This window comes from Hermetia illucens, chromosome 3 (genome assembly GCF_905115235.1).
Source record: "Hermetia illucens chromosome 3, iHerIll2.2.curated.20191125, whole genome shotgun sequence".
In the NCBI taxonomy this organism is placed as follows: domain Eukaryota; kingdom Metazoa; phylum Arthropoda; class Insecta; order Diptera; family Stratiomyidae; genus Hermetia; species Hermetia illucens.
Window position 1 is genome coordinate 26161314 of NC_051851.1, and position 13968 is coordinate 26175281.

The window sequence follows — 13968 nt, forward strand, 5'->3', positions numbered from 1 at the left end:
TTCTACCTGCCTCTGCAGGAATCTGCATTTCTCAACGTTTACGTCAAGTCCGGCTTCAAGGAGACGTTCAAAAATGCACTCGAGATGTTCCAAGTGCTCAGATTCTGAAGAGGAAGCGACCAAAACATCATTCCTGTAGATGAAACAAAAATTCAAGTTTCGTAAGACAGAGTGGATGAACCTATGGATAGTCTTTGCAGGGTTGCACAAGCCGAAAATCATCCTAGTCAACTCGGAGAGTCCGAAAGGTGTGCAGATAGCCGTCTTCGGAATGCCTTCGAGAGCGGCAGGGATTTGATGATACGCGTTTACTAGATTCAAGGTCGTAAAAACGCAGCAGTTCGTTAGCGAGTGCGCGAAATCATGGATGAATGGAATGGGATATCGGTCTGGAACTGTCTGAGTATTCAGGCGCCTATAATCTCTACATGGTCGCCATTCACCGTTTGGTTTAGGGACCAAATGAAGTGGAGACAACCAACAGCTATTGGATGGTTTGAAGATACCCTGTTTCATCATGTCTTCAAACTCTTCCTTCGCAACACCAAACTTCTGGGGTGAAAGTGGACGCACGTTTGAGAAGATTGGGGAGCCGGTAGCGTTAATGTGGTATTGCACATCGTGCTTAACCGATACTTTCTGAGGAGTGCGTGAATGCGGTGGTCGGAAACATCCTTAAAAATTATCAAAAGAGTGTCATCTTGGCAGGTAGATATTTTCCCTGACGTCTGTAATAAGATTGCGGAGTCTATCAAATCAGGTCTGCAGGCCTACCAGCAGCCTATAGTGCCACAGGAAGTAGCAACATATTGCTCTTCTCAATTTTCTAAAGCTGCTTTCTTCTTCTTCCTTCAAGCATGGATATTACGCCTGCGTCTGCATTTATAGTGTTCGTTAGTCCAAGCAGTATCCACCTGATTTTTGTGTAATAATATTAAGAAGTTTGACCCTAACAATATGCCCATATTACCAGGGGTACCATAGACCGGGCCAGCCAGGTCTTCCACGTTAAGTCCGTTAGGTAGTTGGGGCTTGATTTACACAGCAGTGCAGACAGACATGATTATGCTTGGTATGATGAGAGCGGCTACTTCGGAGTTCATGTTTCCCTTCCTTTCCTTTATTTACGAAGAAACTCGATCTCTTGTTTTAACTGACGATTTAGCACCCAAACTAACTGTGCTGATTTTAGCACTATGCCGTTTGACGCTAAGCATTTGAGCCGCTGCCTCCGTGATGAAACTTTGTTGAGATCCAGAATCATCCAATATTCTGAAAAAGATTAACTGTTTGGTTGCGCCAGGATGGGGAAACATATAAAGGAAAATTATTTAGGCGTCATCAACACTTGCGCCACTTAGTCAGTTAGTCCTTTCCGATGATGATAGCAACCTGAGAAAAGGCTACCTTTTACTCGATTTGGACCTGTGCAAAGACAGTGACCAAATGCGGGAGGGATGAAGAGGACCGTGGAATTGGGGGGTATGGATTGTGGAGCCTGATTGGTAGAAGGAGCTACCTTAATTCAGGGGAGAAGTTAATGCTTAAAGATATCACATATGTACAGAGTAATCAATGTTGATTGCCGCAATTTAGACCAGGTAAAGAAAAGAAATTAAAGGTGACCTACGCGAGGATTGTCCGCCAGAATATTGGCCCTACGCGGTTAGTCTCTGTGAAAGTCCGGCGAGGAACTTCGATTAAAGGAGGGATGCAAGAGGGAGGAGGGGCGTGATGGTTCAGAAGAGAATTGCTGTTCAAGAGGAGAGCCAGCCATGACACGTAGTACTTCTGCTCGCGTAACGAGGCATTGCGCGTAGCGAAATTTTTTATCAGAGGGTTAGGGTGGGACAGTCATTTCTTCAGTCTGACGCGCGACAGTTTGATCGGAATGCGGAATTATGGGGCAAACCCCGGAGAGGTCGTACAGGAGATAATTTTTGTGAAATTTTAGGTTTGACCTTCGGTATTTGGCCGTGCATTTCCTGAGTATTGTCCTTTCGAAGCGTTGGAAGGCTTCAGCTAGATTAGGTGACATGGTAGCCCATGTTGGGAAACCATACGTTAGGATTAGTCGAATAAGAGTTTTGTATAAAAGTATTTTGATGATAGGGAACAGGGCCCGAGATGAAAGGAGGTTTTTTTTAAGGCAGCTGAGGCCTTAGAAGCAATGGAAATATCTGATCTGACGTGAGGGTTGGATTTAAGTTTGTTGTTGAGACGGATGGCAATGTATTTAATGTTTGTTTTTGGCTTGAGAGTGCGGCTGGCAATGCGTGAATGAAAGTTTTTACTTTCTGGCACTGTGCGTCAGTGGCACTTCCCACTGGAGTTGCTGAAGCAAATAACCTCAGACTCAAGAGAATTAACGGTGAGAGCCCACCGGTTGAAATATGCGATGACCCTATTGGTTAGGGGTTTGAGAGAGAGAGAGAAACTAGTGAGGGCTTGGGTCCGCTTGCATATAGGATGGTGTCATCAGCGAAGAGGATCCCTACCGATGCGGGAGGACCATTGTCGTTTGGGGAAAGGAGCGGGTCAGGGCCTGCCTGAGTTGTCGTTAGCGTGGGGGATAAGTTTCCGGAAGGGAGGGGAATAGATCCCTGAGGGACTCCTGACTTTACCGGGAGTTCGACGGAGCGAAGTTCATCGAAGCGCACGTGGCAAGTTCTGTTGGAGATAAAGTCTCCAAGGATTCTAACTAAGGTGAGGGGGCGATTGGTCTCAATTAGTTTGTAGAGCAAGCCCTCTTTCCAAACTGAATCAAATGCCTTTTCAAGGTATAAGGCGCAATGCCTATTTTGCAGGTGATTGAGGATGTGGTCTTGCAGATACAGGATTGCCTGCTCAGTAGATCTGAGGTTTTCGAAACCAAATTGATTAAGTGGAATGATAGGGAAGTAGTGTCTATTTAGGTGATACGTTCGAAGATTTTTCCAATATTGGAAAGAAGAGAGATAGGCCCCTTATCTTTGAGATCGCCCGAGCACCCTCATTTAGGGATAGGTATAAGGAGGGCTGATTTCCTTGATACCGGGAAGTGTCCGTTTTTCAGGCATGTGTTGAAGAGGATGGCGTGAGATTCACTGCCGGTAGGCTCACATTTCCGCAGGACAAAGCTAGAGATACCATCGGAACCCAATTATTTTATTTTTATTTTAAGACTGGGTTCAATTATGTTCGAAATGAGATGATTGTAGTTTGGGATGCAAGAGGGAGGAGGGGCGTGATGGTTCAGAAGAGAATTGCTGTTCAAGAGGAGAGCCAGCCATGACACGTAGTACTTCTGCTCGCGTAACGAGGCATTGCGCGTAGCGAAATTTTTTATCAGAGGGTTAGGGTGGGACAGTCATTTCTTCAGTCTGACGCGCGACAGTTTGATCGGAATGCGGAATTATGGGGCAAACCCCGGAGAGGTCGTACAGGAGATAATTTTTGTGAAATTTTAGGTTTGACCTTCGGTATTTGGCCGTGCATTTCCTGAGTATTGTCCTTTCGAAGCGTTGGAAGGCTTCAGCTAGATTAGGTGACATGGTAGCCCATGTTGGGAAACCATACGTTAGGATTAGTCGAATAAGAGTTTTGTATAAAAGTATTTTGATGATAGGGAACAGGGCCCGAGATGAAAGGAGGTTTTTTTTAAGGCAGCTGAGGCCTTAGAAGCAATGGAAATATCTGATCTGACGTGAGGGTTGGATTTAAGTTTGTTGTTGAGACGGATGGCAATGTATTTAATGTTTGTTTTTGGCTTGAGAGTGCGGCTGGCAATGCGTGAATGAAAGTTTTTACTTTCTGGCACTGTGCGTCAGTGGCACTTCCCACTGGAGTTGCTGAAGCAAATAACCTCAGACTCAAGAGAATTAACGGTGAGAGCCCACCGGTTGAAATATGCGATGACCCTATTGGTTAGGGGTTTGAGAGAGAGAGAGAAACTAGTGAGGGCTTGGGTCCGCTTGCATATAGGATGGTGTCATCAGCGAAGAGGATCCCTACCGATGCGGGAGGACCATTGTCGTTTGGGGAAAGGAGCGGGTCAGGGCCTGCCTGAGTTGTCGTTAGCGTGGGGGATAAGTTTCCGGAAGGGAGGGGAATAGATCCCTGAGGGACTCCTGACTTTACCGGGAGTTCGACGGAGCGAAGTTCATCGAAGCGCACGTGGCAAGTTCTGTTGGAGATAAAGTCTCCAAGGATTCTAACTAAGGTGAGGGGGCGATTGGTCTCAATTAGTTTGTAGAGCAAGCCCTCTTTCCAAACTGAATCAAATGCCTTTTCAAGGTATAAGGCGCAATGCCTATTTTGCAGGTGATTGAGGATGTGGTCTTGCAGATACAGGATTGCCTGCTCAGTAGATCTGAGGTTTTCGAAACCAAATTGATTAAGTGGAATGATAGGGAAGTAGTGTCTATTTAGGTGATACGTTCGAAGATTTTTCCAATATTGGAAAGAAGAGAGATAGGCCCCTTATCTTTGAGATCGCCCGAGCACCCTCATTTAGGGATAGGTATAAGGAGGGCTGATTTCCTTGATACCGGGAAGTGTCCGTTTTTCAGGCATGTGTTGAAGAGGATGGCGTGAGATTCACTGCCGGTAGGCTCACATTTCCGCAGGACAAAGCTAGAGATACCATCGGAACCCAATTATTTTATTTTTATTTTAAGACTGGGTTCAATTATGTTCGAAATGAGATGATTGTAGTTTGGAATTCTATTATAGTTCGTGGTAAATTGCTTTTTTGTTTGATCCCCGATAGTTGGCAATATGTGGTCCACCACGGTTGTTACATTTCTTTACGCTAGCATCATCCTTCTTTGCTTTGTAGCTTGATGTTGAGTGCAAATCGCCGCAGATCACGCAAACGCTTGGTAACTTATAATAAGTTTTTGTGTGGGCGAACTCCTGCCAATTTCAACACTGGGGTGGGTCCACCATTTTTTTCCGAGGTTTTTGATGGTTATTTTTCGATCCGTTTTCACTTTCTTTACAAGCTTTCGTTATATATATTTTTTAAACAAGGATATTTCATTAAGCGCTAATTATGTCTTAGAACTTTACATTCGCGACTGTTAGATGAGCATTTAAATATTCCTTTCGATTTAAAATCTAATATTAACAGGAGTGTTTAATACTCAACGAAAATAAATTTCTTCCAAAATGTCAGATGCCTAACTGAAAAAATGAAAATAAAACTGTAACGGTGACATTGTTCTCTAAACATTTTATGTGATAAATTAAATCAAACTCGAAAATCAATCAATAATGTACCCGCCAACACACAAATCCCTAGTCCGGCCCCGATCAAGCTTATCCACGACTGAGGAAAATCGGTTGAAGCCCGGGCTAGGCCGCTCGGCGAAATGGTGCCGGCCCTCGCTGACGGTGCTTTCGCTCGCCGGAGCGTGTGCATTTCTCTTCGTTTTGTGTCTGTGCTTGGTGTGCGCACTCGTGGTCGTTGGCAGAAATTTCGCTCGAGGCGGCCCGCCGGCAGTCGCAATTCAACCCGCCGCCGGTGGCAGTGTCAAGTCAGTGAACTCCGCAAACGTCATCGGGGAAACTCGTACCGTGATTCAGACAGTCGAGGACGCCGCGGGTAAACAAACTCAGATTTCGCGCATCCCCAAGGCCGTGCAGCCCATTGACCCCGTCGACTTGCAAGAAGTTACCTTGCTTTCCTCCGACCGCTACTGGGACTTAGTCAATTCGCGCCAGAAAGTCGTATTCCGGCCGGGAAAAGTGCCTCCGCTGCGCGACGACGATAGTGAAAGTGACGATTCCGTGAAAAGTGTACAATTCGCGACGAAGTCAGCTGGCAAGGGGTCGACGACCGCCGTCATGTCGAAAGTGATACCGAAGCTCACCTTCCGGTTGCCGGCCTTCATCAAGCCGCGCGAGTACAATCTGTGGCTGCACCCGCACCTGGACTCGAAGCGTTTCACCGGAAAGGTCTCGATCGAGCTGGACGTCCAGCAGCCAACCGCGTTCATCCCGCTGCACTCGAAGCGGCTCAACATCACGGCGACGAGCGTGTTCCGCGTGCAGAAGGACGGCTCCACGGTGCCGGTGAAGGTGCTGCAGACGTTCGCGTATGACCCGCACGAGTACTGGGTCACGGAGTTCGAGAAGCCAATCGAGCCCGCGACGTACCACATGAAGCTGTCGTTCGAGGGCAGCCTGACCGACCGCATCGTGGGCCTGTACCAGAGCTCGTACCTCGACAGGAAGACCAAGAAGAGGAGGTAGTGATTTTGGCGATTAGAAAATTGGTTTTTTCCGTTGATTTATTTATTAATTTGCCGTGTCAGAGCTGAGCGATGGCAGTGAATCACTTCTAGCGAATGACCGCCGCGGGACAGTGTGTCACAGTTAGTAATAGGACGGCTTTTCGTGCGAAACTGCAAACTGGAATTTCAACTTATTTTTCAAAGGAATCTTTGTTGTTGCGATGCAAATTCATTTCTGATGAGAATTGGATAAAATATGCACAAATGCTAATAAGCGTGGTCGTAACAGTTTGCAACAGTTCATCACTGGGGTAACGCCAAGTTTATGGGTGACGCTATCTCTTTGGTGTTCTGGTTGATAGTGATGGATGAAAGTCTATGCATGTTGGGCAGGAGTGGAGGGAAGGTGGTGGCGCAATTTGTGATATTGGTGCCAAGGATTTCCCTCCGTTATGAACGAAATTATTTACATCCAAGGGTACCCGAATTCCATCTTCCACAGCTAAATGAACAAAGATTAGCTTTTTCCTCTAATGTAAAGTATCTGGGTGTGCTCCTGGATCCTAAGCTGAATTGGAGACTGAACATAGAACTGAGGATATAAACGACTTTTTTTCTTCAGGAGGCAAATTTGGTGCGGGATTTTTATCCACCAAAATCATATCCGATCATCTCCATGCCTCGTGGGGTATTCCATCACGGGGTGGAGTCACCTCATTCTAGTTCTCAGGGTTAAAGCTGTTACCAGTCCTCATGTATTTCCCGGAGACTTTCGTTCTTAGTAAGAAAAATTGTGAACTCTTGGCCGCATTCGAGAGAAGAATCATCCGAAGAATTTTTGGCCCCCTACATAAGGATGGACGATTTCGTAGCCTACATAACGACGGAATCTATGAGCGATACCATGACTGTCAGGTTGTGGATAAAATTCGGCTCAATAGCTTACGGTGGGCGGGTCACTTAATCCGTATGGATGAGGATGATCCAGCCCTGAAAGTCTATAAGGGCAATATCTATGGCAGAAGAAAAAGACGAGGCAGACCTTGCCTGTGATGGAGTGATTTTTTTTTTTTTGGGAGTAGGGTAGGTGAATGCTTTTAGGCACAGAGTGTTGGACTCCCTTAACAGTACGCTGGCGGACTACCAACTAAACACCTCCCTGTCATCAGAGAACTAGCCTGGAACAGTTTGACACATTACTTCGGGCTAGTCCTCCCGCTCTCCCGGTTTTGGGAGCCTTCAAGTCAGGGAATTCCTTTCACCAACGGGAGGGGAGGGGAGGAAGGGAGTTGTTGTTAGTTCAGGGAACCCCTTACCGTCTGATCCCTCTGCCGGTCGAGTTCAATCTTCTTCGTAGTAAGAAGAGCCCGAACATAATGCGCAATACGATTCCAGCTGCCAGCGCTCTTCAGCATCTTTCTGACAATGTTGTCTGGAGAGAGCTCCCCTGTGTCTGCATAAAGCTGCTGGCGGAGGCCGTCCCACCTCTCGCAAGAGAAAAAGGTGTGTTCAGCGTCATCGCCACTCTATTGCAGAACACACAATCAGGAGATCGCGCCTTCCCAACCCTGTGCAGGTAAGACTGAAAACCTCCATGCCCACTTAGAAGTTGGGTAAGGAAGTAATCAATCTCACCGTGCTTTCTGTTCAACCATGGGTCTAATTTGTCGATGAGCCGCGCAGTCCACTTGCCCCTTGGCTCATTTTGCCAAGAAAGTTGCCACTTGCTAATGGTGCGTTGACGTTCTTCACGGGCAACCACTTCTCTTAAGTTTTCGCCCTTACGGCGATAGATAGCTTTGCGCTCCTTGGCAAGGAGGGCAACGGTGATCACTCCCGCAATCACCATCGTAGCCGGATGGGAGACGGGGCGAAAAGCAGACGCCACTCGCAAAGCTCCCCCGCCTTGAGCGAGGCGTTTACGATGCACCTCCTTGTCAAGGGCATCAGCCCATACCTCCGCACCATAGAGAAGGACGGATTGCGTTGCTCTCATGAGGAGACGTCTCCTAGTTGATATAGGGCCGCCGACATTCGCCATTAGCCGACTCAAGGCCGCGACTCCTGCTGCAGCCCTGTCCGCGGCGGAGTATTAAACCAAGGTATTTAATCGCTGGTTTTGACTCTATAGTCAACTCGCCGATCGATATGGGACGCAAGGTCGGGATTCTCCTTCTGTTCAGGATGACTACTTCGGTTTTTTCCAGCGCAAGGTTGAAACCGTGAGCAGTCATCCATCCGCTTACCCGTCGCATCAATATGCCAAGTCTGCTTTGCGCCTGTTCAACAGTGCGTCCGGCAACAAGTGCCGCAACGTCGTCTGCATAACCGACCAGGCGCGACTCTTCGGGCATATCGAGTCTCAGCAGACTATCATAGGAAGCGTTCCAGAGGTCCGGCCCTAGGATGGATCCCTGCGCTACTCCCGACGTGATTTCCATCCTCCTTTGGCCCTCTAGCGTCTCATAGAACAGGGAGCGGTCTTTCAGATAATTCCTCAATATCCGCAAGAGATAGCTTGGCACGTGAAAGGAGTTCTTTAGTGTGCCTAACATATCTGTCCATCTTACGGAATTGAAGGCAATTCTGACATCAAGCGTTATGAGGAGCACTATCCGTCGAGATCGGCGGCTGTGTGCCCCGGCTCGATTAAACGCATCTACGACCTCCATAACAGCATCCACTGTAGATTTCCCTGTTCTAAACCCGAACTGCCTTGCGGATAAGTCCCCGGCAGCACGGATCGCTTCAGCGAGTCTATCCCTGATGAGCTTCTCGAGCACTTTTCCGGCCGTGTCAAGCATACACAACGGTCGGTATGCAGACGGGAGCTCCGGATCTCCTTTACCCTTACTGATCAACGCGAGTCTGGCCACTTTCCAGCGACAGTGAAGCCTATAGCGTTTTACGTAGGCATCTGTCGTGAGACTTAATCCTACGGTCCTCTTGAGACACGGATTGATTTTGTCACCACAATCAGAGCCCCGCTGAGACAAGCAACAACGGTACCAGTCTATACCAAGTGCATGGCTTAGCATTCATACTGGTGGATGCAAGAATTACCTAAATCTCTACCGAACTATGGAGTACGGCACCCATGTTGATATGCAACACCACGTCGAGGCCCGAAGGTCTCTTCTCGCTTGAGCATAACCACAACCACCATGAAACTCCCACTAGGGAGGCCAACCGCAAATAACCGAGCTGTCCTCACATACAACAGGAGTTCACCCGAAGTATGTGAGTCCAGGGGCTTTCCCGGTTCTCATGGTAGCAGTATACCCCTGGTAAGGTTTCTTGACCAATTTGCCACTTCAGATGAGTCCCCATGCAGACTCGGGTCTGATCGCCCTGATTAGGTCTTTGGAGCATTCGCCTACTGAATCACCGCCGGCAAACCAAAGTGATTACAGCGTCTCCCGGTGCCACCACTATGGAGGTTCTCCTCGACCACTTGGTTTTGGTTTGGCCGATAGGGTTGCCGCCGCATCTTCCTCGCCGCCACCTCTGAGCACCAACTTTCCAGCGACAATGAAAAATGCCCTCCTTCAAGCACGCGTTGAACACTTCGAGCAGCAATTCAGGCCGTTGACGGAACACCAGTTTATAAACTTCCGCCGGGATGCCATCAGGACCTGACGTTTCCTGTTTTTCATAGTGAGAACCGCTTCTTCGAGTTCTCCCATTGTGAAAAGGGGGCAATCCACGACGCTTTCCGCGCTATTTACATCAATCTGTGCAGGGTGTCTGGGGAACAATGCCCGCACAATGCGGTCCATCTGGTCGGTGCTCAATATGCAGGGCTTCCGCAGAGCCCCGATTTTCCGATTGACAAGCTTATAGCCAAGTCCCCACGGGCCATCATTCACCTCATTAACAAGATTTTGCCAGCCGCGAGCTTTGCTTTTATTTATAGCGCTGCGGAGTCTCCTTTTTGCTGATCTATATTGTGCCTTTATGGCACATGCCTCCTCGTTGGCGTACAAACGTTGTGCCAAACGGCGAAGCTTATGACACTCCTTCTGTAGGTCGGCAATTTCTGCCGTTCACCAGTACATAGCAGGCTTGTCGCGCCTGGGGCCTCTCCGGGGCATGGAAGCCTCACACGTCGTCGTTATCAGATTCATCACTAAATTTACGACGGTGTCAGTTGCGAGACCACCACCCCCCGGAGTGCCCCCCAGCGCGGCCCTACCTGCTCCAAGAGCTTCGACGAACCTTCCGATGTTCACCCTGGCGACATTCCACACGCAGGGGGAACGTCGTGTTGGTGCTCGCCGGCAAGTAGCGTCAAACACTTCGAACGCAATGTACTGATGATCACTTGCCGAGAAGTCTTCTAGGACTCGCCACCCGTCCACCGATGATGCCAGAGATTCCGACGTAAAAGTGTTGTCAGGATTGCTTCCTTCACAACTGGGGCACCGAAACGTTGGCGTAGATCCGCTGTTTAAAACTACGAGCCGGGTTCTCGTCGCCATTTTCAGAATCCGTTTCCCTCTGGAGTCTGATTGAGGCATGCCCCATTCAAGAGCCCTGGCATTAAAATCACCGCCAACCAGGATTCGTCCCTCTGTGCTCGAGTGATGGAGTCATGGCGTAGATCAGGACGCCAGACAACTTTTAGGGATATCGAATCGGTGGATCTTGGCGTAAAACCGGGATGTCTGGAGTTCCCTATTAAGGCAGGCCTAGATCGGCTATCGGTTGTTGCGCCGTTGATGATGATGATTGTAGGACAAAGTTGTCCTTTCCGCGTAAATTTACCACACCCTAAGACATCTGCACATTCACTATCTGCTATGCAGAAATACATTCGGGGTGCATCTATATATTCCCACATGGGGCGTTGTGCATCCCGTATTGGACTTATTTAACATGTTGGGCTAAACACATGGTGTTCGAGTAAGGTATTCTGACTCAATACAATCTCGAACAAAATGTTATGTCCAATTACGGGTCGGAGGACAGAGAAATCGATGAAAACGAAATTGTCCCCGCGATCAATATTTACAGACAAAATAAAAGTTCCGGAACTCCCTATGATAATCGTCCATGCAGCCTATGTAGATTCTGCTGAGCTGCTACATTCATTTGATTTGCAATCTTGGTAAAGTAAGATACTTTCCAAAGCGCACTAAAGACAGAATTCGCAGAAGGCAATAGGTCTCTGAATAGAGAGGTTTCAAGATAGTCTTTGTTAACAAAATTATAGCTATTCCAATATAACGCCCAACCGTGGACAAAAATGGCAACGGAAAAAATAGCCAGAACAGAAAATCAAAAGTCGTTGGTATGTGAAGACTGGCTGCAGCAGTTACTATAAGCGGACTTCCCACCCGCACGTGTCAGTGGCATCGGCGATACAGCGACCCGGGTAGGGTTGTGCCTGAAGTTGAGGTGAACGTTTCCCGCGCGTTTCCAATCTAATACGCCACTCACAATCCCGGGACGGGTCAACCAGTTCAGCTAACTCAGAAGATGTGCAGGGGAAACTATTACTAAAAGTCTACGGAACTTTCGGCGGATGTCTAATGTTTGGTAGGTGGGCAGTTCAAAGAGGGGACAGGACGGCTGGATGAATAGGCCCTCCCACGGAGCATAGGGGTAGCGGGAGGTGAAAAGTTGCCACGGCTGCGGTCCGTGAACGCGAGCTTGTGCCTAAATTCGGGGTAAATGCCGGAACAAAAATATGGATGGAAAAAACGAAATAAAATTAATATTGAAGAACAAGGAGGATACTGACGACCTTCTTGTTCATTATGCGACCATCGGAGTAGATACTGCAACAAATAATAATAAGGAGAAGGTAACGAACCTGGATCCCTTTAAGCGAATTAGGAAAATGCACCCAGGTCCGTGAAGACGGATGGACGACCAGGTATATAAAGGTCGTTGTTCGAAACCTTAAAGATACCTGCGGAAAGGCAATGGGTCACGCCGCTAAAACGCCTGCAGTTTGCTGTGGATACATGCAATTATGGAACTGATCGTAACTCAGTCTTCCTGAGATGCTAGCATTCTTCCCACCAGATCTGGTACCAGTATCTCTGTTGGAGTCTCCTCTAGGTTCTTCCACAAATCTTGGACAGTAGAAGAATACACACTCTGGGTTCTCTGGGAATCCATCGAAGTTTGGACAATTGGGTGAGGCATCAAGTTTAAACCTGCACAGGTACTGCTGATATCCTCCATGCCCCGTAAGAAGCTGGGTAAGATTATGATTAATCTTACCGTGCCGTCTCTCCAACCACTCCTTGGTAGCAGTGATGAACTTGTGTGTCCACCGACCCTTTCCCGAGCGTTCCAACGTTCTTGCCATCTATTTACAGATCTCTCCCTCTTTCGTCGTACTTCATCTGCGAGAAAGGAGAGAGTCCTGATATATTATATATGTTCGTCATCCCATTTGCCAGGAGATCAATCGACAACACTCCCGAGATGACGAACGCAGCATTAACTGAGACTGCCCTGAACGCAGAGCACAGTCTAAGGGCTGTTCTGTAGATGGCACTCAGTTTGTTAGCGTTAAATGCGACCTGCAATGCCTTTTCCACTAACTGGAGGTGCATAGAGCAGGATCGAGCTCACTACCATAGAGAGCGACAGGACGGGCGACATTGCGGTATATTTTAGATTTGAGACGTCCGTTGATACGTCGATCACAAACAACACCGATCACAAACAACGCCGAACGATTGCGTTAATGCGTGAAGCATATTCAAATCACTCAGTTCTGGGCAGGTCACTCCCGCTGACAGTGATTGTGCCCGTTTCATGGGGATCGCACGTCAAAAATTCAGTTTTATTCAGATTCAATCTGAGACTGTGAGAGGCTTGGAAGTGATGATATGGTTCCCAAATTGAATACGCAAAATCTTTTACGGTGTTTGGTGATGAGGACCGCTTCCGTTTTTTCTTCCGCACGCATCAGATTAGAACTCTCTAGTTAACATCGTCGCACATGATGTACTACTGCAGCGACACATAGTCCTATTGGACTCCCGCAGAGACAACGTACTTCTTAGGCCCATCATCGGTGTCATACCAGAACCTCCGTTCTTCTCACGTCCAGGGTCATTACCACGCAATATTTGCTGGTACTATCCTTTCCGTGAATTGCATCTTCGACCAAGTCAGTAACCAATTTGATGGCATTAATGGTTGATCTGGCTTTACGGAATCCATACTGTTGATCTGGGAGGCCTCCTTGGCTCTAAACAACCGGAGGTATTTTCTTCAGTGGCTAAAAGACATGGGTCTTTAGGAGGTTGGCTCACCTAGAGATTTACCAGCCTTAGGCAGTAGAACTAACTTCTGTCACTTCCATGTTAGGAAATATTCTCTTGGACATGCACGCTTCGAAGAATTCAGTGAACATGTCCGGTCTGGATTTCACGGCAGGCTTAAAGGCCCTATTTGGCATGCCATCCAGATCCGGAGCTTTGTTGTCGCCTATTCTACTGCAGATCTTGAGCAGCTAGTCTCTGGTGATTTGCGGTATTGCCATCACATTCAGAGGTCGTTGGAACTTGTCATCGTCCTCTTGCTGGGGGAATAACCCTTAGGTGATTTTTAACGGGAGGGTAAGACGCATGATTTACGGAGATGAACGGCCTCTGAATCGCCCCATCACGATTCTATAGACCGCTTCCGAACAGAGCTCTTTGAAGCATTTCTTCTTGCTTCGTTAGATGGCGAGTTTGAGGGTTGTTTATTCAAAGCTTTTGCAGATCAGCCTGACATCTTG

The 13968-nt window shown here is 47.9% G+C and overlaps 1 protein-coding gene across 2 annotated transcripts in view; it reads left to right on the forward strand.

The window, feature by feature from the left end:
• Positions 1 to 13968, forward strand: part of LOC119650966 (glutamyl aminopeptidase-like) — a 68690-nt gene that overhangs the window by 37768 nt on the left and 16954 nt on the right. The window contains exon 1 of one of the 2 annotated variants that reach the window (XM_038054221.1): positions 5175 to 6233. The exons of the other annotated variant lie outside the window; for it this stretch is intronic. Coding sequence (XP_037910149.1) covers positions 5257 to 6233 — 977 coding nt within the window. The 5' untranslated portion in view covers positions 5175 to 5256. Of the gene's footprint in view, positions 1 to 5174; positions 6234 to 13968 lie in introns of those variants that run through there. 2 annotated transcript variants of the gene reach the window in all.